A 24,762-nucleotide genomic window follows, 5' to 3' on the forward strand; every position below is an offset into this window, starting at 1 on the left:
CTGACGTAACCCGAGGACCTCCTGTATAAACCTATAACTTAACACTTTGAGATTTGCCTTTCTCCTAGCTTTTAGATATACATTCCAATGAGCATTTAAATTTTGCCTGTAGTGCACAGACATAAACGTGTAGTATAATATACAATAATAAAATAAACACAATGGCTGGAATTAATTTACTTTCATTTTATTAAAATAGCACCAAAATCGTAAACAAAATTTTTATAGTACACAGTCTACATTAATCACGTACCTCAACTGGTTTTCTATGACACTGGGTAGAGCTGAATTGTGTTATTACTCTTAATCTGCAAACGTGATGAACTTGGTCGCAGTTTAAAACAGTGATGAATAAATCGGCCAGTAGATTTTAAATAACTTAGAGGCTGCTCATGAGATTCTCCTCAGTTTGCACACAAACATGGGCCCCCAAGTTCTTCCTTGTTCCGGGACCACCAAATAACCTAGTGGAGGTTGGAGGCTAGCAAATGTAAAATGTTCAGAGAGAAAACCTATAAGGTCCTCCTCCAGGTCCACAAGCTCCACCCCCGGGCAGGTGGCAAGAACACTTTCAATTACAGACTGGTTTTCTGCACGGGATAAAGTACATGTGGAATAAACCAGCAGCCCACCAGGACGCACCGCCGCCAAGGCCGAACTGAAACACACACAAACAACATATTTAATGTACTGTAATTTAATTTATTATAGTCACTTGACCTTTTTTTTATTTTTTTTTATTTTTTTTTGGACAGGCAAAATATACAGATTGACATGACTGAAAAACAAGTTTTATACACACACACACACACACATCCAGAAATATACTGTAATATATGAGAACAACCATAGGTTTCACAAGCAATTCCAAGCTTTATACAATGGTTTTGCAAGTAAACAACATTTTCTCCAATAATTGCTGACAACTAATTGACGTTAAGGAGTTATATTTGCAGCACAATACATCACTGACTTCATGGTGTACCTACCAGAGCAACTGCTTTTGTAAGTGAGGTAACTGAGCTCGCTCTCTCAACCAAAGCTCCCCCTGCTGGGCTCCAGGGCTAAAGAGCCAACTGCGGTCATTAGAGCACGGGGCATCAACCAGCACCTGGATACACACACACACACACACACACACACACACACACGCACAAGGGAATATGTGTGAATATTAGAAAGAGGAAAACAAGTTGGAGGAAAATATGTTGTGCACTAGAGAGAATGTGTGAACAGACAAGAGGCAAGGTACGAAGAGAGAGGAGGGAAAAAAAGCCCTGAGGGTTACAGGCCCACAGTCACAAAAGCTTCTATTAACCAGATATTATACATGAATGATATGATGGTACACTGCTGTTGTTACATCGTCGCTCTCTAATGAATGACATGTATTTCCAAGTTTCAACAAAAATGAATCCAATTATTCCAGTCATTTCATTCACACAGTGTGACGTACATCTAAAACTTAAAAAAACTGGAGATGAGTATTTCCACTGGACAGTGACATCACACCTCACATTGGCAGTGGCCCAAGGACAAGATGTCATTTGATTCTACAGAAAGATTACAACAATGAACAGGGTTCGTCTTGTCCTTGGGCCACAGCCTATGAGAAGTTTGTTGTGTTCTCCCAGTGTCTATGTGGGTATCATCCTTGTGCTGACTCCCACTGGCTTATTGGCTACATGAGTTCACTCACTGTCCCAGCCTCTAGGGGTGTACAAGCTGGTGTGTTCATAATGTCGATCCCAAGCCTGTTAGAAAAACCTGTACCAAGCCTAAGAGGCAGATGATAATGATCCACTGTGGAAAACCCCTAATGGGAGCAGCCAAAAAAAACTTAGAAGAGCAGTGCCACCTCTGTAAATTAGCCCCAACCAGATGTTCCTCAGTAAAGGCAGTTTGGGACGAATTAAAATAAATCCTGTACACACTGTCTATTAATTAAAGTGCTGAACACGGTCCTCAGTTTATTTCAATGTAGTAATGCTGCTTTGCTGGTGTGTGCCTATTTTAAATTGTATGCATTGTATGTATTGTGATATTATATATTTGCTATGTATCCCACCCTTAAGAAGCAGGTAAATAAAACCATGAATACGACAAACAGAAAACTCAAGAGAGAGGCAAAGGTAGAGTTAGAGTAAAGTATGAGAGCCCCTGAGACAGTTGGAGGACACACCTGAGTTACAGTGCTCCATACGTCTTTGAAGAATAAACAAAATGGCAGCAAGGAAGAGGGGAGAAAAAAGACAATGTACCCATCTCTTAATTAGGCCTCAATATCTGAAACATACAAAACAGCATCTGTCTCTCTCTCTCTCTCTCTCTCTCTCACACACACACACACACATCCTGAATCTCTGCTTGTTCCAGCTAAGCTTCTCTCAGAGATTAGTCTCCTCTCTCTGCTCATTAGAGACGGCTCAGTGGAAGTGCCTTGACGAGCAGACAGTCGAGCGTCAACGCTCTCTCCCTCGCCAGCTTTGTTCCCCCTTAATTCCCGTCTCTCTCTCAGCTCTGATGCCTGTTGGGCTAAAAGAACGCCTGAGGGCACTCTGGGGACAGCAGCAACTAGAGCACATGATGCTGAAGAACTAGACCTACAGGTGGCAAAAAAAAAAGTGCAGAAATCACAAAAGCTACAGAGTGCTGCAACACCTTGGTGACAACAGTGCTGTTCAAAACTCAGCAACATGGGTTTAGATCTGTCATAAAAACTCAAACCCGTTACTTTTATTTCAGAAATTATTTGACACATCATGAAATGCTATTCTATTTGATTTATTTATTTATTGTTACACTTATATAGCGCCTGGCTAGATAACCAAGGACGCTATAGAGTCCACACTGCTCAGAACACCATTCCATTCAACACTCAATCCACACACACACACTCTTGACCGTCCACCTGGAGGACTGCATTGGGCACTAGGCATTCACCCAGGACAGAGCGCCAATCCATATCTGGGCACACACTCATTCACTCACACATACAGCCATTCATTCACATACACACTCATTCACTCACACACCCGGACAGTTATTAAAAAAGCCAATTCACCTAACCTCCATGTTTTTAGACTGTGGGAGGAAACACGGAGACCCTGGGGATACCCACGCAGACACAGGGAGAACACACCACACACCTCACAGACGGTCACCCGGAGGAAACCCACGCAGACACAGGGAGAACACACCACACTCCTCACAGACAGTCACCCGGAGGAAACCCACACAGACACAGAGAGAACACACCACACTCCTCACAGACAGTCACCCGGAGGAAACCCACGCAGACACAGAGAGAACACACCACACTCCTCACAGACGGTCACCCGGAGGAAACCCACGCAGACACAGGGAGAACACACCACACTCCTCACAGACAGTCACCCGGAGGAAACCCACGCAGACACAGGGAGAACACACCACACTCCTCACAGACAGTCACCCGGGGGAAACCCACGCAGACACAGGGAGAACACATCACACTCCTCACAGATAGTCACCCGGAGGAAATCCACGCAGACACAGGGAGAACATGGAAACTCCACCCAGTCGCGACCAGAACCCAAGATCCCAGTGCTGAGAGGCGAACGTGCTAAACACCGAGCCGCCAATTCAGACTCTCTTGGAAGTTATTCAACTCATCATTTCATCTGATTCAGACTGAATCAGTCTGATTCAATTCTCAATGAATCAATTTAGCCCTCAGAAATCTCCAATTCCTCCACTGTTCTGGATTCTGATTCCGAATCTGTAGAAAAGTGACACGGTCCATCAAGGAATCTCAAATATCATTAGGATTCAATCTGAACTGATCCTTAAACATTCAGCCCATCATTGAGTCTCGTTCTAATCGAATCAATCTTCATTTCAGGAAGAAATTATTCAATACATTATTGAATAATCAAACAATGAAACTACAGCAACATTCACACTGATTTGATTCTTGAGACACAATATTTTTAAATGTACACTGAACACATGCTGTGAATGGAGAGGTTATTTCACACAGCAATGGAAATAACACATCACAACCAATGCACTAAGGGTTTTGTATTTGTGTGTTTGGAAACAGCAGGAGGATTTGAATTCCCCTTTCTCTCGGCTCTAATGCAGGTTTGGTTCCTTGGGTTTCAGGAACCCCTGAGGATGCTCTGGGGACGGGAGCTGTTAGAGAGGGTGATGCTGGAGAACAATGCCCATGGGTCAAAGAGAAAAAAAAAAACACCATGACCGCCACGATGTCTGAATGACATCATAATACTGTTTAAAATAGGTCCAAATGCATCTTATGACTCAGCATAGCAGCTGTAAACCCCTGACCTCACATGCCTTCACCTCCATTACTGAAATGATTCAAGGATCCATAAAAAAAGCAGTGAAAGGGGCCTGCAAGCCCAAATCTCTAGAGCTACGTCCTAAGAGTGAAGATTCACAGTGATGCTACATTGTGTGCTCACTGTCAGCCTTAGTGTGTGTGTGTGTGTGTTCACCGTCAGAGTTCAATGCAGAAGTCAATTTTACCGTACATTGTACACTTACAAACAAGCAGGTTACAGTAAGCAATCTTGAATAAAGAGCTTAAGCTGAATACTATAAATTCACACAGTAACAGACTACAATCTTAACATTTAAAAATTGAGAACTGTACTTCCCTGAATATCATTAAAACAGATACACGCTATTCTAGCTTCCCAAATTACAGATCAATGTCCTGTGATTAATTCGTTAGAATGTATAAATGCATTTTTCACCCCTGCTCAGTGTCATCCTCAGGTGAATGGCAGGAGGCATGCTGGGAAATGGAGTCAGCTCCTAGGGGTGAAGTAAATTTATGCCTGACTGGCTGTCACTGCAGGGCCCCAATGAGGGCGCCACAGGGTTCACAATGAAGCCAATGTCAACAACACATTGAGACACGGGCCTCTGAAAGCAGAATGACGACACTGCCACCCAGAGGGCACAACTGTGTACTTCAGAAAATGAGGCGTTTAACCCTTTAAAATGTGTTTTTTTGGGTCATAATAGCATAGCGTCACAATCAGGCAAAACCTTGTATCTCCAAAACAGTAGCTTACAGTAGAGAAAAGTTTAAACTCTCAGTGTCGGTTAATGAAGCACACTAAATGTAGCATCTATACAAATTTGAACCCAAAACCTACAGAAGATGGAAAAAATCCTTCTAAACTTTCAATGGCAGTTAATTAAAGATGATTACTGTCCAGGTTTATTAGGACACAAATGCATTCAATCACTTCAATTATTATATTACTGTCATCAGCAGTGATATGAGACCTCTAAGGGGTTAATCAGTATATAAAACACATCATCCTCGATTCAGTGTATGCTCTGTTTCATTTGATATTAATAGCACCAGTTGCATTTTACCGTAACCAGGCCTATGAAAGCCATTAGGGTAAAACCCTTACTCAGCACTCAGCAGGTTATGTAAAGTGACTACATTCACTGTGCAACTGTCATGTTTCACCTGAAGGGCAGCTGGAAACCACGGAAACCACCCTTGTGTCTTTGGAACGAGGGAAAATGTGTGAGTTTACAGTTTTACCCCGGTGCCAGCTCTACTTCAAAAAATGTCTGAGTCAGCGTGAGGAAAGATGCATGAATCAGCAAAGGTTTGCATGCTTTTAAAATGCCAGGAATAGCCACCATCTGATTAGGTTAGGTATTCTGGAGAGATTAAAGACGACCTAGGTCACTTTTACCACCAAAAAGTTGCAAACTACATTCCTAGAGTTGATTATTTAGTAAAAGCTTAGTCGGTAAATTGAAATTCTATCATGAGGTGAGGAATCAAATGCTTTTAGACACTGAATGAACCATTTCCTGCTCCAGAGAGAGGGTCCCCAGTAGGGGCTGGCCATGTTTACAACAAATGGTTGATACGTCCATGCCCCTAGCTGTCAGTGTAACGCCTGTTTCACAGTGTGGAAAGAAAGTGAGTCTTGAGTTAATGTGAGAACAAACGTCAAACATTTTAAATTCCTTTAAAGCGGTACAAGTGTGGAGCTTTCACCTTGTCGTATGTCCCTGGTTGGCTGCCACCAATGACTCTGCCGTCCATATTCGTCATGGTGACCATGTCTCTCAGTGAAGGAGGGATGTACGACTCCAGTGTCTTCAGGAGCCACTCGAACCTGCTCTTGTCCATTTCATTACAATGTAATAATCCTAAGAGAAAGTTACAAGCAGCAACATTCAGATCCAATGCTTTAAACTGTGATTAACTGCTTTAAAAAATGATGAACTACTGAAATATTCATTAAAAAAGCCAGATTAAAACAACAGCCCTTAATAGTTACGGTTTCCCTCCTGTAATTCAGGGTCTTACCAGGCGTAGCCACCTGCAGTAGAGCCAGGGCTTTTCCTCCCGGAGCTGAGCACAGGTCCAGCACCTTCTCTCCATCCCTCACATCCAGAGCCAGCACAGGCAGCAGAGAAGCAGCATTCAGCAAGAAATACTGCTTCAGCCAGCCGGCCCGATGCCTCTGGGTGGGCAGCCGCAGTGGCTCTTTATGAACAAGACACTGTAGGAGGCCATGGACGCTGGCAGAGTGAGACTTGGCCTGGCTGTTAAGGGGATCTGTTTGAGGAAGGAGGCTGTAGTAACCCAGTGATTTAAGGTGTGGCAGGATACCGGTGAGATCACTGAAGCGGTTCAGCAGGACGCCATACTGCCAGCAGTGCGGATTCACCAGGACAGCCCTGAAAAACACAGCAGTGTGTTTGCAAACCCTTCAATTCACTTTCATACCTATATAACATCATTTAAAATTGGATCTAGGGGTGTATTGATTGCATTCACAAAAACATAGAACAGGATATCACTGCTGTTTTTCTGGGAATCTGCTGTGGTGTCCCAGGTGGTTACAAATGTTATTGCTAGGTAGTAACTGTATTCACATTATTACTACAATTAGCCTCTAAGTGGCCTGCAATTTATGGTCTGGTTTCTAGAGGACTGCTAAACAATTGCTATAGTATTCCAGGTGGTTGCTAGGATATTGTTATGTCATTACTAGACAGTGCCTGGAGGTCGTTATGGCCTAGTTACTAGGGTGTTTGGTTTCTGGTCGGTTGCTAAGTGATTGTGTTAGTATTCCATGTAGTTACTAGGTGAATTTCTAAGTAATATATGCGAGCACCAGTGTGTGAAGTGTCTTTGTGCTATGTTTAAAGGCAGTGTGAAATTAATATAGAGTAGAAAGACATGTCTAAACCTAACCACCGGCCTAAAGGTTACAGAGAAGGGCTTAGGACTGGAAGGTTAGTGGTTAGATTCCCACAACTGGCATAAAAACTGGGATTACATTGTTAGTTTTTACTTATCAGGTATTTGAGCTTGCCTGGTTAAGGGAGAAATCCTGCTTGGTGGTACAATCATCCTAATAATAATAATAATGACCCCAATACTTTAGCTGTGACATGTTTGTAATGAACTGGTGGTGGTGGTGGTATCCCACAATGCAGGATTTCTTAGTTTAGTCAGATAAATCAAGCCCAAAGTCAAGCCTGTCCTGGGGTACATTCCTACAGGACAGTCTTCGACTTTGGACTGAGGTTAGGGTTGGAATAACCGTGAAACCCTGTTTTGTGAACTAGCCCCTCTGGTGTGAATTGTTCACCTTGAGGGAGGCCAGTGTTCCCCGAGCTCCTCGCTGTACTGCGAGTCGAAATGTTGCAGAACTCGTTTCCACACTCTCCTCTGGGGCTTGGCTTTAGACTGTCCGCGTGGAGGCTGTGGAGAAAATGGAGTTTAATCTGTGGACCGTTTATACATAAACACTAACCCTGTTTGGACTGGAGTCTGAACTGAAACCGACCCCTGAGTCCGGAGCGGAGAGCCGTTGGCTGGAGGAGGCGCGGAGAGACGGCTTTAAGTGCTCAGCTCGCAAACGCTTCTGGAGCTCGGGAGAAGCGGAGACAATTGAGCCTGTAACATTAAATCTTTTTAGTAAACCCGCTCTGGACAAACACGGAGAGAACAACATCGAAAACACATCTCCAGGAGATCTACCGCCCCTCAGAAACACCGACACTAACACGGAGTTCCGTCTCTGCCGTGGACGCGCAGGCCCCGTCCCAAATGTCTCCTTCACTCCTTCTGTAGTGCACTAGAATCATCTGCATCACATTACTCTAAGGTCTAAGGCCAGCCATAACATTAAAACCACCTATTATTTGTACACATACACTACATATATGTTACTCTAGGCCAACCAACCATTATATTCACTACCACCAATCCATCAATATGCTGAAAATTAAATATAATACAGTGCACATTAATTAATTCATTCATTATCTGTAACTGCTTCTCCAGTTAAGGGTCGCGGTGGGTCTGGAGCCTACCTGGAATCACTTGGCGCAAGGCAGGAACTCACAGTCTGGAGGGGGGCGCCTTCACTGGGCGAGACACATTCGCTCACACCTATGGACACTTTTGAGTCACCAATCCACCTACCAAACTGTGTTTTTGGATTGTGGGAGGAAACTGGAGCACCCGGAGGAAACCCACGCGGACACAGGGAGAATACACCACACTCCTCACAGACAGTCACCCGGAGGAAACCCACACAGACACAGGGAGAACATACCACACTCCTCACAGACAGTCACCCGGAGGAAACCCACACAGACACAGGGAGAACATACCACACTCCTCACAGACAGTCACCCAGAGGAAACCCACGCAGACACAGAGAGAACACACCACACTCCTCACAGACAGTCACCCGGAGGAAACCCACGCAGACACAGGGAGAACACACCACACTCCTCACAGACAGTCACCTGGAGGAAACCCACACAGACACAGGGAGAACACACTACACTCCTCACAGACAGTCACCCGGAGGAAACCCACACAGACACAGGGAGAACACACCACACACCTCACAGACAGTCACCCGGAGGAAACCCACACAGACACAGGGAGAACACACCACACTCCTCACAGACAGTCACCCGGAGGAAACCCACGCAAACACAGGGAGAACACACCACACTCCTCACAGACAGTCACCTGGAGGAAACCCACACAGACACAGGGAGAACACACTACACTCCTCACAGACAGTCACCCGGAGGAAACCCACACAGACACAGGGAGAACACACCACACACCTCACAGACAGTCACCCGGAGGAAACCCACACAGACACAGGGAGAACACACCACACTCCTCACAGACAGTCACCCGGAGGAAACCCACGCAGACACAGGGAGAACACACCACACTCCTCACAGACAGTCACCTGGAGGAAACCCACACAGACACAGGGAGAACACACCACACTCCTCACAGACAGTCACCCGGAGGAAACCCACGCAGACACAGGGAGAACACACCACACTCCTCACAGACAGTCACCTGGAGGAAACCCACACAGACACAGGGAGAACACACTACACTCCTCACAGACAGTCACCCGGAGGAAACCCACACAGACACAGGGAGAACACACCACACACCTCACAGACAGTCACCCGGAGGAAACCCACGTGGACACAGGGAGAACACACCACACTCCTCACAGTCACCCGGAGCAGGACTCTGGAGGTGTGAGACTGCAACACTACCTGCTGCACCACCGTACAGTACACATGCTTAAGAAAATTAAAAACACAGAAATGGGATAAAAATATTTCTGCATTTAATTGCATTTCATATTAAAAACAACTGGATAAAAAGTGATAATGAAAAAAAAGAAAAGAAAATCTGCTGTTAACAGTAGTGTTGCGTGAAATTAAATAAAGAATGCAGAGAAAATACACAACATATGAGTGTCCAATGTGTAATATGTAAACAAAAGGTGAGATATGTAATAAAATCAAGGAACAATTTGTCAATAGCTAGCAACAACAAAAACATTTTAACATGAATATATCGTATACAGTACATGCCTCAGACATAACCATATCTGTCCATATAAAGTTCACGCAAAATGACAAAACTGAAATCCACAAACTGATAAAGATGCCTTTAAAGGAGGAGAGAGGAAAGATAAGATTAAAAAAAAAGGCAAATCGCACTTTCAGAGTTGTATACAGGCTTACAATCACAACAACAGCCCATTCCATGAATAAACACATGGCTCAATATATCATTTCATACTTTGGGAACATATTTCTTTAAAAATATTTCAAGAATATTCTTAATCCACTGTTTAGAACTGCTACGATTTGTAAATATTGACCTCTCCAAAGTTAAACCATACTGCTACAGTATGTGCATGTTTCTGTTAGCATAAAAATATAAACACTATGAATAATGACACTGTAGAAAGTCCAGAAGTGAAATGCCTATGTTGCATCACCCAGTCCAGTCAAGCCATTTTTTCAAAAACGTTTCCCTTTGCAAATACTCCACTTTATCCACAATCTCATTTAAGATGGATGCTGGTGGCTGGTGAAAGCTGCAGTGTGTCATTTGAAGGTGTAATTTCTAAGATCTGACACGAGTCAAAGCAGTGCATTTCAGTATATGATATGATACTTTAAGTCAGTACCTCTTGTACCTTTTAATCACACCAACCTAAGCACGTTTTTCAAATATCATTTCAAATGTATAATGTCTGCTCATTACAATCTTAGTGTTTTTTATAAATTAAAGGTCTTTCTTCTATGTAGCTTCTGATAAACAGACCTGGGAGTAAATTTGAACAATGTCATGTTTCACAGCTGCAAATGTGTGATTCTTTTACTTATTATTTAAAATATAAAAAGTATATATACACATTTCACTGGAGGACCAGGGCTATAAATTTAATTTTTTTTCCTTTTGTAAGACAAAGGTTATACACTTAGTGCAGTGTAGGTCCTTTCCCCATTATTTCAGTCCCTCCTGATGTTGCTGAATAAACTTGTTCTCTCTATGATCACTGGCCGAAAAATGTCTCTGAAGTCCGTTCCTCATCGGCTGGTTATTAGGCATGTGATCCATCCATCCACATTATTCCATTTGTTTGCCTGTTCCTCCATTACAGATGTTACACATTGCTCTTTACACAGCCCCAGCTTGGAGATAAGAAAAATAGAATAAAAACTGTGATTGGTGGGGGATGACAAATCATATGCCAATAAGAAGGGGAGAAGAGGCGGGGTTAGGAAATGACATCATGAATTTCACCGTTTGGCCTCTGTCTAATTGCTACGGGTGGGAGGGGCTTGCCATAAAAATCTGCCAACAGGAAAGAGCAAAGGAAGAAGAAACAGGTTAGAGAGAACTAGCTTGGATTTTTTTTTTCTTAAAATCTGTAACAAAACCAAGTAAACAAACAAATACATGACAACATTTAAATGGTCCTTTAAAACAACATATTTAAACAATTTGTCCAAATGTACTGCAACGTAGGGGTGGGCAATATGAGAATGTTTTAAGTCATCAGCAGTTCCACATCAATGAGCAATACATGTTTAATTAATCATGGACACTTGTTTTAACACTAAACTAAAACTAAAAACTCCCTCTTCCATGAGTGTTTGGTGCCAACTAGTGGAGACTTTTAGGCTAACCATGAGTGAGTGAGTGAGTATGTGAGTAAGGGAATGAGTTACAAGCCAATTCCACAAGATGCATCGCATTTTAATAGATATTTAGTGGTGCGCAGTCTTATCTGCCAAGGGCTGGTTTGTTAGCAAGTTTCCAGTAAAGCAGTGGAGTACAAAACCAGATGGAATCCTGCCTTTTTTGGGATACAAACCTGCAGCCACCTGAGCCCTTTGGAAGACTGGACTATTAGAGAGTGTCATAAACAACAAAAGCAGCAAGCTGTTGTAGGAATTTCATTCCCCCCACAGTAACAAAAACAGATTGGAATGTTTGCTCATGACGGTGGGTGCCTTTCGTCGGTTCCCCCCCAAAACATAAACATAACTTTTTACCACATTGCTCACCCTTACTGCAGCCTATCAACATTGTTCTCCAGTCATGATCTTTAATTGATCTAGGTTCCACAAACGCTGTGGCAGTGTTGGCTGCTGAAAACTATTCATTTCAGAAATTAACTCATAAGTAGACATGCTTTTCATTATTTATAACTGAAATATTTTTTTGTTAAGGGATTGACCAATCCCTTAAGATCAAAAAGTTTAAGATTACGAAAATCATACATTTAGGTTTTTGACTGGTACCGTACATGCATAAAAGAAAAAAATGACAAAAATAGGTATGAATCACTCATGTTAATGTAGGATCATTAGTCAAGCTTTTTGAAATATATGAAAACATATGGTTAATGTCTTCCACATTAAAAGCACACATGTTGACGGCATGTTGAGCTTATAATGAAGCTGAAGGTAATGTAGCATGCTCTGTGAATGAAGAGATAACAGAGACTAAAAAAAGTGGTGAAAACAAGGAAGAGATCTGGTTAAAAAACAGAATCAGTGTGAGGGGGAAATGGCGGTTAGTGATAATGGCACATATGCTGTAAAACTTTGAAATTAAAACCAGGAGTTACCAGAACGTCTTGTATCTCCAAGAGGTTCAAGCTTAGGGAGTCTAGAAACTTTGGGAGTAGCCCATCCAACTAAAACAGAAGTCAAAATAACACATCTGTTAAATCATGATTAAATGAGGTTAGAATACGGAAGACTCTTGAAAATGAACACTGATAGACATTTAAGAAATTTTACATTAAGCTTTTAAATAATAAGGGCTTGGAGGGGGAAAAAAACAACAACAACAAAGCAAAACAATTTTATTAGTGCTGTCAAATATATATTAAATTAGAATAGGGTTTAGGTAAACAGGATTTGATTAGACCTGCGGTTTGCATAGTCTTAATGGTGGAATGTACGCATTCATTACTTCTTAGCTACATTAGCCTCCTAACTTCAGGTGTATACTGTTTATTAGTTACTGGCTTGGCTGTTGGACTATACTTCAGGAAACTCATGATCTAGACTCTAATCTGAATATTCTCACCTGGTGGAGGAGGAGGGGTAGGACTTTTCGCTGCGTCCTCTACTCGAAGAGGGTCGATTCTATTTTTCCGCTTAAGCCGAAGTTTTTTTGTCTTCTTTTTGGCCTGGTCTACTGGACCTGAGGATAAACCAACACTTTTAAGCATCCTAAACTTGACCAGGAACAAACTGCTAATTGAGATTACCCCTTTTCTAATTTAAAGACTCTCTTACACTATTCAAACAGAGTTCTCCAGCAAGCTCCTGAAGCTTTTCAGTACATATTTAAAAATGAATATATCCAAGTTCCTGGAGCAATAGGGAATTCTGATGCATCTTCATCTAGACTGCTCTGGCAAATTACCACAGGGGGGAGAGGTAAACAAATTACTCAGGTACATTGTCCAGAACCATTAGGCACTTTACAACAACAGCCAATTACCCAAACTGTATAGTATCATTAATTTTCATGAAACACGAAAATAGAGCTGTGTTTCAAAAGGATTAATTATTAAGTTCCTAGAAGAAACACATGTTTATTTCCTCTAGGTAAAGCAAGGTTTTCTGTGGTGTTACTGCAACATTATTTGAGTTATTATTGTTGTTTTTTTTTTTAGAGTGTAAAAAAAGTTTTTTAGAGGCTTGCTTGCCTGCTACCACATGCTTTTCATAGTCCTATCATAAACAGACATAATCACCTACAGTTAAGAATTATTACACTGATAGAATCTTAGCTGCCCCCAGGATACAGAGACTGGTAAGTCCACTTAGAGGTGAAGTGTCCAGAAACTTACGGTGCAAAGTCACTCAGTTAATCTAAAACCTGTTAAAACTAATCATAACGCATTGTCCTGCAACGGCACAATATAAATTAAACAAGACACTGACCTGAACCAGTGCTTTCTGGTGTCTGTCGTTCGCTATCTTCATCTTCCTCCTCTTCCTCTTCCTCCTCCTCTTCCTCTTGTTTGCTCTTCAGCTCCAGAGGTTTGCTCTCCTCTTTCTGCTTTATCTTTTCCATATCTTTTTTCCCTTTCTCCTCGTTCTGAAATAACAACCCAGGTTACATGGAAAGCACTGTAATACAATCTACAATAATGACTACAATGCTAACTACCACAGACTCTCAAAAGTACATTTAAGCAAATCAAATCAGAACAAATATTGGTTGAGATGATTGGTTACCTCCATAACAACACTGTTGATCGGTTGGAATGGGCTAGGCATGTTGGCATCTTCTAAATCCTCCTCTTTCATCTCTCTCCCTTCTCGCTCTGCCTCTTCACGCTCTTGTCTATCCCTGTGGGAAGAATACTTTCAGAAAACTTGCAAACGGGACATGGAAATGAAAGCACTTGGCAAAGATTAATAAAGAAATTATTCTGCTTCATTATGTGGTTTGATAATTTATGCCTTTGATAACATTTAACCTTCATTTCTGATTAGATTTTCTTTAAACTGTGGATAGATATATTAATTTTAATGTATTTATAAAGCTGTTTTCTAGATGTGACCGCATACTGACCTCTCCTCTCGGATTCTCTTCACTCGCTCTGCCCTCTCCTTCTTGTCCTGCTCCTCCTGAGCCCGCTGCTCTGCGGTGTCTTTCTGTACGCGCTCTGTGATCGCCTCATAGTCCTTGGCAATGTTATTTAGGAGCCAGTTCAGGCCATTTTTGATGGACTTGTCAACTTTCTTTCCATAACCTAGAACTGCTGAACATGGCTCCTGTCGTGAACAGCAGAGGGAAGGTTGATTTATAGCTAGTTTTTACAAGAAACCTATTTTGATTCTAATAATTCATTTTTAAATAAAAATAAATAATAAAATTCACAAAGCCCCTGTTCAATGAATCAGCCCTTTATTCCTCTGTGGTCATTGAACTAAGCTGGCAACAGTTTGTTTTGAAGATACACTAAATAAAACTCACGATCTGACAGAGACATTTGTTCTCGTTGACAAGCTTCTCAAGCGACAGGCTCTCAATGATGTCTGCTTCAGCCAATGCCCCTTCCTGGTCCTGCTTGTTGGCCAGTCTGAGAGACAATTGATATAGAAATAGAGGGAGCTGTAAGTGACAGTGCCAAGTGTGTTTTGTCCCAAATGCATGGTTAAAGAACAAGGCGTGCTACACCAACAAGAAAGAGAACATTCTGGAAAGTGTGAATAGCAGCTATCCTATAATGTTCTACCTTTAAGGACAGAGTGGATGGGTGAATAATTAAGAGTGGTGATGAGGCGTTAAAAACAGTTGACATTTAAAATATCTGAAGAAGAAAGTAATCCATGCTTTATCCTGAGGAGTGAGTGTAAGCACTTGTGGAAGGTGTGTTCTGCTCACACTAGCACAGGTTTGCCTGCGATACGAGGGTGGCGGAGGACTTCAGCCATGGTGTCTCTGGTCTCCTGGATCCTCTGAACATCACTCGAGTCCACGACGAACACCACTCCATAGGACTCAGAGTAGTAGTTCTTCCAGATACCTCTGATTCGCTTCCCTCCACCAAGGTCAAAAATAGTAACCTCAAACTTGCCCTGCTTGAGGTCCACTTTGGAGAAGCCGACTGTGGGTGCTACGTCAAGTGGACTTTCTGTGATAAAAATGTATTGCGCTCTCTTAAACACTGTGATATGAATGTTTGATGTCATGATGCTACATTAACTTGTACATATTAAACAAAAATGACTAAAGCTGACAAAGCATGTTATGACTAAGTTATAACAAAAATTAGGACCACAGTGTTTACTTAAAAACAAAGCCCTCTCAAATGCTCCATATTTTTCAGATCAATGCAGAGCTTCAGAGAGATTTAAAAGCACATAAAGAAGTACATGGGGAAATGTTGCATTTGATGTTTTATTGCACTAAATAGACTTTAAATAAGTTTATATTTATATGTTATAGTTGCTGTGGGCAATGAAGGCAAATTGAGGCCAATGACTTCCATAGCAAAGTCAAGATGGTTCAAACAATTGAGTAATAAATTATATTTATTGTTTATAATAGTTAGTTAAATCTGTAATAGAAATTGTTTTAAACATAATAATACAAAGCCAGTAGTGGAGCCATAAATATGCATATGTCTTCTCTATTATGTCTTGGATACTTTTCATAAAATCTTACCTCCCTGGATGCCGCGGACTGTTGCAGTTTTCCCTGCATTGTCAAGTCCCACCATTACCAATGTCACCTTCCTGTAATCAGGTAAAAACAAGCTATGTATATTAAATGACATATGATCACAACAAGAATACAAACAAAATATTCTCCTTCTCAAAACATTGTTTTTAACATGGTGTTGGGCCATGTTCAAGGCTTTATTTTAATGTTGCTTTTGCAGCTATAATTGCAAAGATATGCTGAGTCAGAATGAGGTTAATTCATCATCTCCTGACCAGCAGAAACACATGGGGTTGAAATGAGTGACTCAGCCATAGTCACAACAACAGAGTATCTCGCTTTCTCTCTCACTCTCTCTCTCTCTCATCTATTGCAATTTAAATATGATTATATGCAATAAATTATGCTCCAGGCCAGAATGATGCATGAAGGCAGGTCACAAAGTAGACAAATGTGGCTCTCATTTTGAGATATATATATATATAGCACTTTGGGCAATTATTTTTACTTGTTAATATTGGTCAAACACTGGACCATTTCTAAGACAATTCAATTGTTCATCAAATTTTAAACAGCAGTGCATTAAGCAAAATTCTGCTGTTTACACTTGACTAAATTTAACATCATGAAAAGGAATAATATTAATTTTGTCACCTTCGTCAGCTGCCTAAGCAATATCACATTACCCAGAGAAGACAGGACAAACATGGGCACCAAGCAACTTAAACAAATCATCAAGAGGCAGCCAAAATCCCCACCCTCTTCTCTACAGAAACACACAATGGAAACCACTGAAAAAAAAAGCTCTCGCTACAACACACGCACACACACAAATACTTAACTACGGCACTTGCGCCGCAAGGACATCAACCGAACTATCCAGGTGACTGTCCTCTGTAGCCAGGAGGCCTTCATCGATGTTGTAAACAACACTGTATCTAAACAAAGCAGTTCTTGTCTTCCACCCCACAAACCAAACAAACTCACACCCGTCCACAACCTGTTCCTCGTCTTGGGCCTGGTCAGCCCCTGTGCACTGGGATTAGTCAGGGATTTGCACTTCAGCCCCAGAGGATCAGTACCAGGGTGCTGGAGGACAAACACTATCTGCCCAATCACATAAGCACAGATTGATACTATGAGCAGTTAGCATAAAAGGTCCGAGCTTTGAGCCTGGATTATTATGACTCCAGAAGACATTTGAATGAAACGTGACCGTATTTGCGATGTATTGTATTCCAAGGTTTGACTGACATGGGCACAATACAGCAGCTGAGCCACATTTTAATAAAACTGTAAGCACCAATGAAGGCAAACAAATTTTCATTTAATTAAATTTAATGCACTTTCCACATCATCAGACTCTAAATGTCCAAACTTCAATCTCCTAACCATTAAATTCAGATTTTGTCAGTGCTCCTCACATATCAATGGTATACTGAGAAAAGCCTATCAAAGCGTAGTGTATCCTAATAACAACAACATTCATTCATTCATTCATTATCTGTAATCCTAATCCAGTTCACGGTCGCGGTGGGTCCAGAGCCTACCTGGAATCATTGGGCGCAAGGCAGGAACACACCCTGGATGGGGCGCCAGTTCTTCACAGGGCAACACACACAACACACACATTCACCCCTACGGACACCTTTGAGTCTCCAATCCACCTACCAACATGTGTTTTTTGACTGTGGGAGGTAACCGGAGCACCCGGAGGAAACCCACGCAGACACAGGGAGAACACACCACACTCCTCACAGACAGTCACCCGGAGGAAACCCACGCAGACACAGGGAGAAGACACCACACTCCTCACAGACAGTCACCCGAAGGAAACCCACGCAGACACAGGGAGAACACACCACACTCCTCACAGACAGTCACCCGGAGGAAACCCACGCAGACACAGGGAGAACACACCACACTCCTCACAGACAGTCACCCGGAGGAAACCCACGCAGACACAGGGAGAACACACCACACTCCTCACAGACAGTCACCCGGAGGAAACCCACGCAGACACAGGGAGAACACACCACACTCCTCACAGACAGTCACCCGGAGGAAACCCACACTGACACAGAGAGAACACACCACACTCCTCAGACAGTCACCCGGAGGAAACCCACACAGACACAGGGAGAACACACCACACTCCTCACAGACAGTCACCCGGAGGAAACCCACGCAGACACAGGGAGAACACACCACACTCCTCACAGACAGTCACCCGGAGGAAACCCACGCAGACACAGGGAGAACACACCACACTCCTCACAGACAGTCACCTGGAGGAAACCCACGCAGACACAGGGAGAACACACCACACTCCTCACAGACAGTCACCCGGAGGAAACCCACGCAGACACAGGGAGAACACACCACACTCCTCACAGACAGTCACCCGGAGGAAACCCACACTGACACAGAGAGAACACACCACACTCCTCAGACAGTCACCCGGAGGAAACCCACACAGACACAGGGAGAACACACCACACTCCTCACAGACAGTCACCCGGAGGAAACCCACACAGACACAGGGAGAACACACCACACTCCTCACAGACAGTCACCCGGAGGAAACCCACGCAGACACAGGGAGAAGACACCACACTCCTCACAGACAGTCACCCGGAGGAAACCCACGCAGACACAGGGAGAACACACCACACTCCTCACAGACAGTCACCCGGAGGAAACCCACGCAGACACAGGGAGAACACACCACACTCCTCACAGACAGTCACCCGGAGGAAACCCACACTGACACAGAGAGAACACACCACACTCCTCAGACAGTCACCCGGAGGAAACCCACACAGACACAGGGAGAACACACCACACTCCTCACAGACAGTCACCCGGAGGAAACCCACACAGACACAGGGAGAACACACCACACTCCTCACAGACAGTCACCCGGAGGAAACCCACACAGACACAGGGAGAACACACCACACCACTCACAGACAGTCACCCGGAGGAAACCTACGCAGACACAGGGAGAACACACCAGACTCCTCACAGGCAGTCACCCGGAGGAAACCCATGCAGACACAGGGAGAACACACAGTCACCCGGAGAGGGAATCGAACCCACAACCTCCAGGTCCCTGGAGCTACCTGCTGCGCCACCGTGCCGCCCATAACAACAATATATATTGCTATATAAAAAAATATACTGCCTTACTGTAGAGCACAGTATTTCCTCAGATACAGGGATTTCTCTGCATACAATCATCCTTTAATGCTCACAGTAGGTATAGTATAGTACCCTTAAATGCCCCCTCATGTGCAACCCAGGGTGTCATATTTCTTGATGGATTTCAATACGCATGGGGCATCATGTCCTTTGGCTTATGTGCAGCAGTTCTAGAGCATCCCATTTAACTTCATGATTTTAACAACTAACCAGAGCACTCCAGGGAACACCCCACAAGATGTGCCATTTTGAAGATGCTCTGACTCATCTAGCCATCACAACTTTATCCATTTTCTCTGCTTGTAACATTTTAATTTCAAGAACTTACTGTACACATGCTGCTTAATGTGTTTGAGACAAGTCCATAGAGTATATCTAAGACAGGCCTATGCCTGACTATGTGAAAAATAACTATTAATGGTACCTCAAACTCTTGTTTATCTTTGTCATGGTCTGATATGCTGCCTCTGAATCTGACTCTTGGGTTGTAGATCACGGTCTCAACACAGAATTAATATCACTGCTTAGGACTGTTTAAATTGTGAAGGATTATTAAATGACTCTCAACAAACCCTAAACCACAGGTGGACCAAATAACGTACTCATTTAAAACATGACAGCATGAGGAAAGTTCAGTAAAGCCTGTCTTTTACAACAAATACATTCACTCCTACCAGTATGAACATGCAAGTAAACTTTTTAACAACTTGGGAGTGCCATATATTTAATAAATCACTTTAAAGTGATACCCTTTAATCATCCTATTTTTAAGACAACAGAAGCACATAAAAAAACTCAGGTTATTGCCTCAGTTTAACAGTGAGAGTAATGGCCATACCAGAGTATAGACTAATAAACTCCACTCACTGCACAGCAGGCAATGAGTCAGAGAGAAGATTTATCGCTTAAAGCCGACAGCATCGGCGTGACTCACTTGTTGTGATCACAGTGAGAGCGCTTTGAGCGCCGAGACACTCAATAAGCCTAAATCTTGAGGCCAACAGAATGTAACACAGAATCCTTTTAAAGTGCTTGTCAGGGCCTAAAAGCCATGTGCAATTTCCAACAAAACACCGCTGTTTCTCAACTCAACCAAACACAATCTTCACTCACTTACGCCGACAGGTGTTTCATGATTGTTCATATCATTCAGGTGTCCTAAACTCACTTCGGAAATCTTCAATGACACCCGCTATTGTGCTTCAATGGGCAAACGGAAAGAGATGAGCAAGGTGGGGGCAATTCTGGATTATGCACAGATGAAGATTCAGAGGTGGACAAAGAGACGACTAGGAGGCAATACTTTTAGTTTGTTGTAACTAACACAGGATCTTCTTTGGCTGCAACAAGTGCTAGGCAATACATCTCTATTGGTATAGAGGGTTTTTCTAGATAAAGGCAATAGAAAAATGACCCCAAAGCTATTATTTGGTTAGATAAATGCTGACTGTGTGCCATGATCTGGCAATATAGTCTTAAATGTCTAGTTTGAATTATTATTGCTATAAGTACGGCCATATTATCACTCACAATATCAATAGAAGTCTTCATAACATCACTAAACATGGAATACATTTTTGTTGTTGCACTTTGGTTAATCATAAATGTGTCAAAAAGAAAAAGACAATTTTTACACACTGTGTAGGCTAAAATGTCTTACCTCAGATAATGCGGCTGATTGCCCTAATGACAAGACAACTCTTTTTAATTTTCTTTTTTGTGCTATAGATGTATTAACGCAAGGGTTCCCAATCTATGAAGATTCACCCAATTCAACATTTTTTTTAACTTATATTTATTGCTTTTTATGAATTCCTGACCCGTCTGGGGTATAGATGAGACAGATGAGGTGGGCAGAGTAGTCTAACTTGTGATACAGTTTAATCACTGGTGAGTGTGTTGTTATTTGGGTCAACTCTTCAAAAAACTATTCAAAGGCCTCTATCAAGGGTTTAACAGGTTAAAATGACTATGTTGAGTTGTTAATATGTTACAAGGTGTGTTACAAGAATGTAATATTCGGTTAACTCTCCGTCTATCAGTTGATCACAGTGCCTTTGATTTATGACCTCAGAAACCCTGGTGATATGAATTTACATGACGTAGACTGATTATTTCACTCAGGTTTATGTCAGCATACACAGACATGATATGACCAGATTTTAATTGAAGGGGGTCTTCAGGAGGTCATGTACAAGTGAATGTATAGTTAGAGCTGCATTACTAATATCAGGCGGTATGTAGACACTCACCTGGCGGGTTCACGCCACCGTTTGAGCCAACTGCAGCAGTTCGCCATCAGACTGAACATCGCAAACACAACTCATGGGACCTGGACGACCGCGGGCTTATTTACCACATGGAAACTGCGTGAAAGACGGGTGTGGGAAAGAGCTCGGACCTTGTTAAACTGCAGGTTTATTCACTGACGCTAACTCGCATTTAGCAGCTTTCCATTACCCACCCACTAGTTTCAGCTCCAGCTCCTGGGCTTGGGCTAACGTTACGGTCCGGAACCGTTAATGACGCCATGCTGAGTACCGTTACCGTTACACTGCCGTTACCGTTAGCTCTCTACCTACTAAACAGACCATAGCCAGCCTTACAGCATAACGTTAAACCAGTGAGTGTTTAAAACTCACTAGTATATGCTTACTACGTTTAAAACTAGTCGTAGACATTAAAGTAACGGTATCTAAATCTCGGTAACCGACAGATAAGCTAACGGCGAGCTTCTTAAACCTCGGCTGAAAACAAACTAAACGTCAAACTTACGCTATACACCTACCGTCAGCTAACGTTATTAGCGTTAAATCCTATCTTCAGCACGCTGACTAACTTACGTTAGAGTAACTTGTAATAATTAGCTAACCTAGCTGCTCAGCTTAAAAAATAACCAGCAGTTTAGCTCAAGTAAAGAACACAGCAAACAAAAAAGGGTCGACGCTTAATGAGAGAAGCTGTTCCCACCAGTAAAGTCCGTGGTTTTCTCTCGGGGAGTGTGTAAGGACAGCTCGGTGTGGTAAAGTTTAGAGAGCTGCAGGTCGTTTTGTGTTGTGTTTATTTCTCTCCTTTCGCTGCTATGGCTGCGGCTCTGATTTCTCTCTCTCTCAGACTCCGAGTGAGGGCAGTACCGCCGCCTACCGCAGGGAATGTAGTAAAACAGGGATCAGCAATGGGCCCTCGCTCGAAAAAAAGCCCCCGTTCATTCATCTCGCTGCCGTGGAAGCCCGTTTCGGGCTAAAATAATAATAAAAAAAACACTAATTTTTATTTTTCATTAATATGCAAGTTGCTATCTCAATATTTCGAGATACTAGCTCATTATTTTGAGATACTAGCATAAGTCAATATACTGAGATATATCTCATTAGTTTGAGATACTAAGTCAATATATTGTGATACTATCTCGTTATTTTGAGATACTAAGTTAATATATTGAGATACTATCTCATTATTTTGGGATACCAAGTTAATATATTGTGATACTATCTCATTATTTTGGGATACCAAGTTAATATATTGAGATACTATCTCATTATTTTGGGATACCAAGTTAATATGTTGTGATACTATCTCATTATTTTGGGATACCAAGTTAATATATTGAGGTACTATCTCATTATTTTGGGATACCAAGTTAATATATTGAGATACTATCTCATTATTTTGGGATACCAAGTTAATATGTTGTGATACTATCTCATTATTTTGGGATACCAAGTCAATATATTGAGGTACTATCTCATTATTTTGGGATACCAAGTTAATATATTGAGATACTATCTCATTATTTTGGGATACCAAGTTAATATATTGAGATACTATCTCATTATTTTGGGATACCAAGTTAATATGTTGTGATACTATCTCATTATTTTGGGATACCAAGTTAATATATTGAGATACTATCTCATTATTTTGGGATACCAAGTTAATATATTGAGATACTATCTCATTATTTTGGGATACCAAGTTAATATATTGAGATACTATCTCATTATTTTGGGATACCAAGTTAATATATTGAGATACTATCTCATTATTTTGGGATACCAAGTTAATTTGTTGTGATACTATCTCATTATTTTGGGATACCAAGTTAATATGTTGTGATACTATCTCATTATTTTGGGATACCAAGTTAATATATTGAGATACTATCTCATTATTTTGGGATACCAAGTTAATATATTGAGATACTATCTCATTATTTTGGGATACCAAGTTAATATATTGTGATACTATCTCATTATTTTGGGATACCAAGTTAATATATTGAGATACTATCTCATTATTTTGGGATACCAAGTTAATATATTGAGGTACTATCTCATTATTTTGGGATACCAAGTTAATATATTGAGATACTATCTCATTATTTTGGGATACTAAGTCAATATATTGAGGTACTATCTCATTATTTGGGATAGTATCTCATTATTTTAGATAATAACTCAATACATTGAGATAATATACAATGTTAATCTCAAAATAATGAGATCCTATCTCAATATATTGACTTAGTATCTAAAAATAATGAGATAGTATCTCAATATATTGAGATAGCAATTGCTATATATTGCAATAGTAATGAAAACTAAAAACTGGGGCCTTTTTTTGTATTATTTTATGTGGCAGAAACAGGCTTCTATATGCTACTGTAACTGCTTCATCCCGTTCAGTGTGTCTGAGTTGGTTTGGAACCTACACGGAATCACACATCACTGGAAAGAACCAAGGTTCCAACAATCAGGAACGGAACCGGTTCAAGAACCAGAGCTCTTTTGGTAGAAAAGTGCCAGTGGGGTAGGAATACACTCCGAACGGGGCACCAGTCCATCACAGGACATCACACATTCACTTAGTCACTCACACCTATGGCCATTTTCACAATTACAATCCACATACCATCGTGTGTTTTTGAACTGTGGGAGGAAACCCAGGCGACACAGGGAGAACACACCACACTACTCGCAGAGAGTGATCTAAGGCAGTGTTTGAGCCCCAAACCAGGGCCCAGTGGTCACACTGCTGCCACCCAAAAGCATCCTCAGCCATGACTAAAGACCTTTACACACTGAACGCTATATATTTGGCCAACAGTAAGTGAACTGGTTTAACTGATGGTGTCTGAACGCCAAATACAGTGTTTCAAATGGTGAACACACAGCATAATAGTTTTTGTGTTGAGACAAAAACTCCCCAACCAATTATCTTTGTCTCTGCTATTTGTATAACAAGATCCCACCAGTTGGCTTATTATATTAATATCTCAGCACCCAGTACTTTATGAAAATAGAATACACCTGCCTGAAATATATTTGTGGACACCCCTAAGAGATTCAAACATTCTAATGTCCTGGGTATAAAAGTTCAGCTCTAAAATGTGATGGCGAAACTATACATGGTTCATTTTTTTCTAAAGTCAACGTTATTCTTGTCAATTTCTTTCTGCAAAAACACTTAAAAAACACAATGTAACTCCAAGTGAATCACAC

At 41.8% G+C, this 24,762-nt stretch overlaps 2 protein-coding genes across 5 annotated transcripts; both read right to left on the reverse strand.

Moving 5' to 3' along the window:
• Positions 1–205: 205 nt before the first annotated feature.
• nsun3 (NOP2/Sun RNA methyltransferase 3) lies at positions 206–8,113 on the reverse strand. The gene is made up of 6 exons (XM_066660630.1): positions 7,851–8,113; positions 7,653–7,765; positions 6,359–6,732; positions 6,044–6,198; positions 990–1,111; positions 206–658 (listed from the first exon to the last, which is right to left on the reverse strand). The coding sequence occupies exons 1-6, from the start codon at positions 8,016–8,018 to the stop codon at positions 391–393; spliced, it is 1,200 nt and encodes a 399-aa protein (XP_066516727.1). The 5' UTR covers positions 8,019–8,113; the 3' UTR covers positions 206–390.
• Positions 8,114–9,701: 1,588 nt separating this feature from the next.
• On the reverse strand, positions 9,702–22,357 carry arl13b (ADP-ribosylation factor-like 13b). Of its 4 annotated transcripts, none has more exons than XM_066659587.1 (10): positions 21,514–22,357; positions 16,061–16,131; positions 15,278–15,527; positions 14,867–14,972; positions 14,462–14,664; positions 14,122–14,236; positions 13,825–13,981; positions 12,959–13,075; positions 12,492–12,560; positions 9,702–11,046 (listed from the first exon to the last, which is right to left on the reverse strand). In XM_066659587.1, the coding sequence occupies exons 1-10, from the start codon at positions 21,570–21,572 to the stop codon at positions 11,033–11,035; spliced, it is 1,161 nt and encodes a 386-aa protein (XP_066515684.1). In that variant the 5' UTR covers positions 21,573–22,357; the 3' UTR covers positions 9,702–11,032. The 4 variants fall into 4 exon arrangements, with proteins under 4 accessions (XP_066515684.1, XP_066515683.1, XP_066515688.1 ...); XM_066659586.1 differs by having other exon boundaries at positions 9,702–11,209; XM_066659591.1 differs by lacking the exon at positions 12,492–12,560.
• Between the last annotated feature and the right edge of the window lie 2,405 nt (positions 22,358–24,762).

This window comes from Hoplias malabaricus, chromosome 2 (assembly GCF_029633855.1).
Source record: "Hoplias malabaricus isolate fHopMal1 chromosome 2, fHopMal1.hap1, whole genome shotgun sequence".
NCBI classification, from domain to species: Eukaryota; Metazoa; Chordata; class Actinopteri; order Characiformes; family Erythrinidae; genus Hoplias; species Hoplias malabaricus.

Bases quoted from the DNA above. Each gene is read 5' to 3' on its own strand.
- arl13b (XM_066659586.1), bottom strand. From the start codon at position 21,572: ATGTTCAGTCTGATGGCGAACTGCTGCAGTTGGCTCAAACGGTGGCGT. The intron at 14,973-15,277 runs GTGAGCAGAACA...ATTGTCTCTCAG, and splicing joins GCAGGCAAACCTGTGCTAGT to ACTGGCCAACAAGCAGGACC. The intron at 11,210-12,491 runs GTAACTCCTGGT...TCCTGTTGGCAG, and splicing joins TGGAGATACAAGACGTTCTG to ATTTTTATGGCAAGCCCCTC.
- nsun3 (XM_066660630.1), bottom strand. From the start codon at position 8,018: ATGTTGTTCTCTCCGTGTTTGTCCAGAGCGGGTTTACTAAAAAGATTT. The intron at 1,112-6,043 runs GTGAAAGCTCCA...GTGTGTATCCAG, and splicing joins AACCAGGGACATACGACAAG to GTGCTGGTTGATGCCCCGTG. The intron at 659-989 runs GTAGGTACACCA...TGTGTGTTTCAG, and splicing joins TTACAAAAGCAGTTGCTCTG to TTCGGCCTTGGCGGCGGTGC.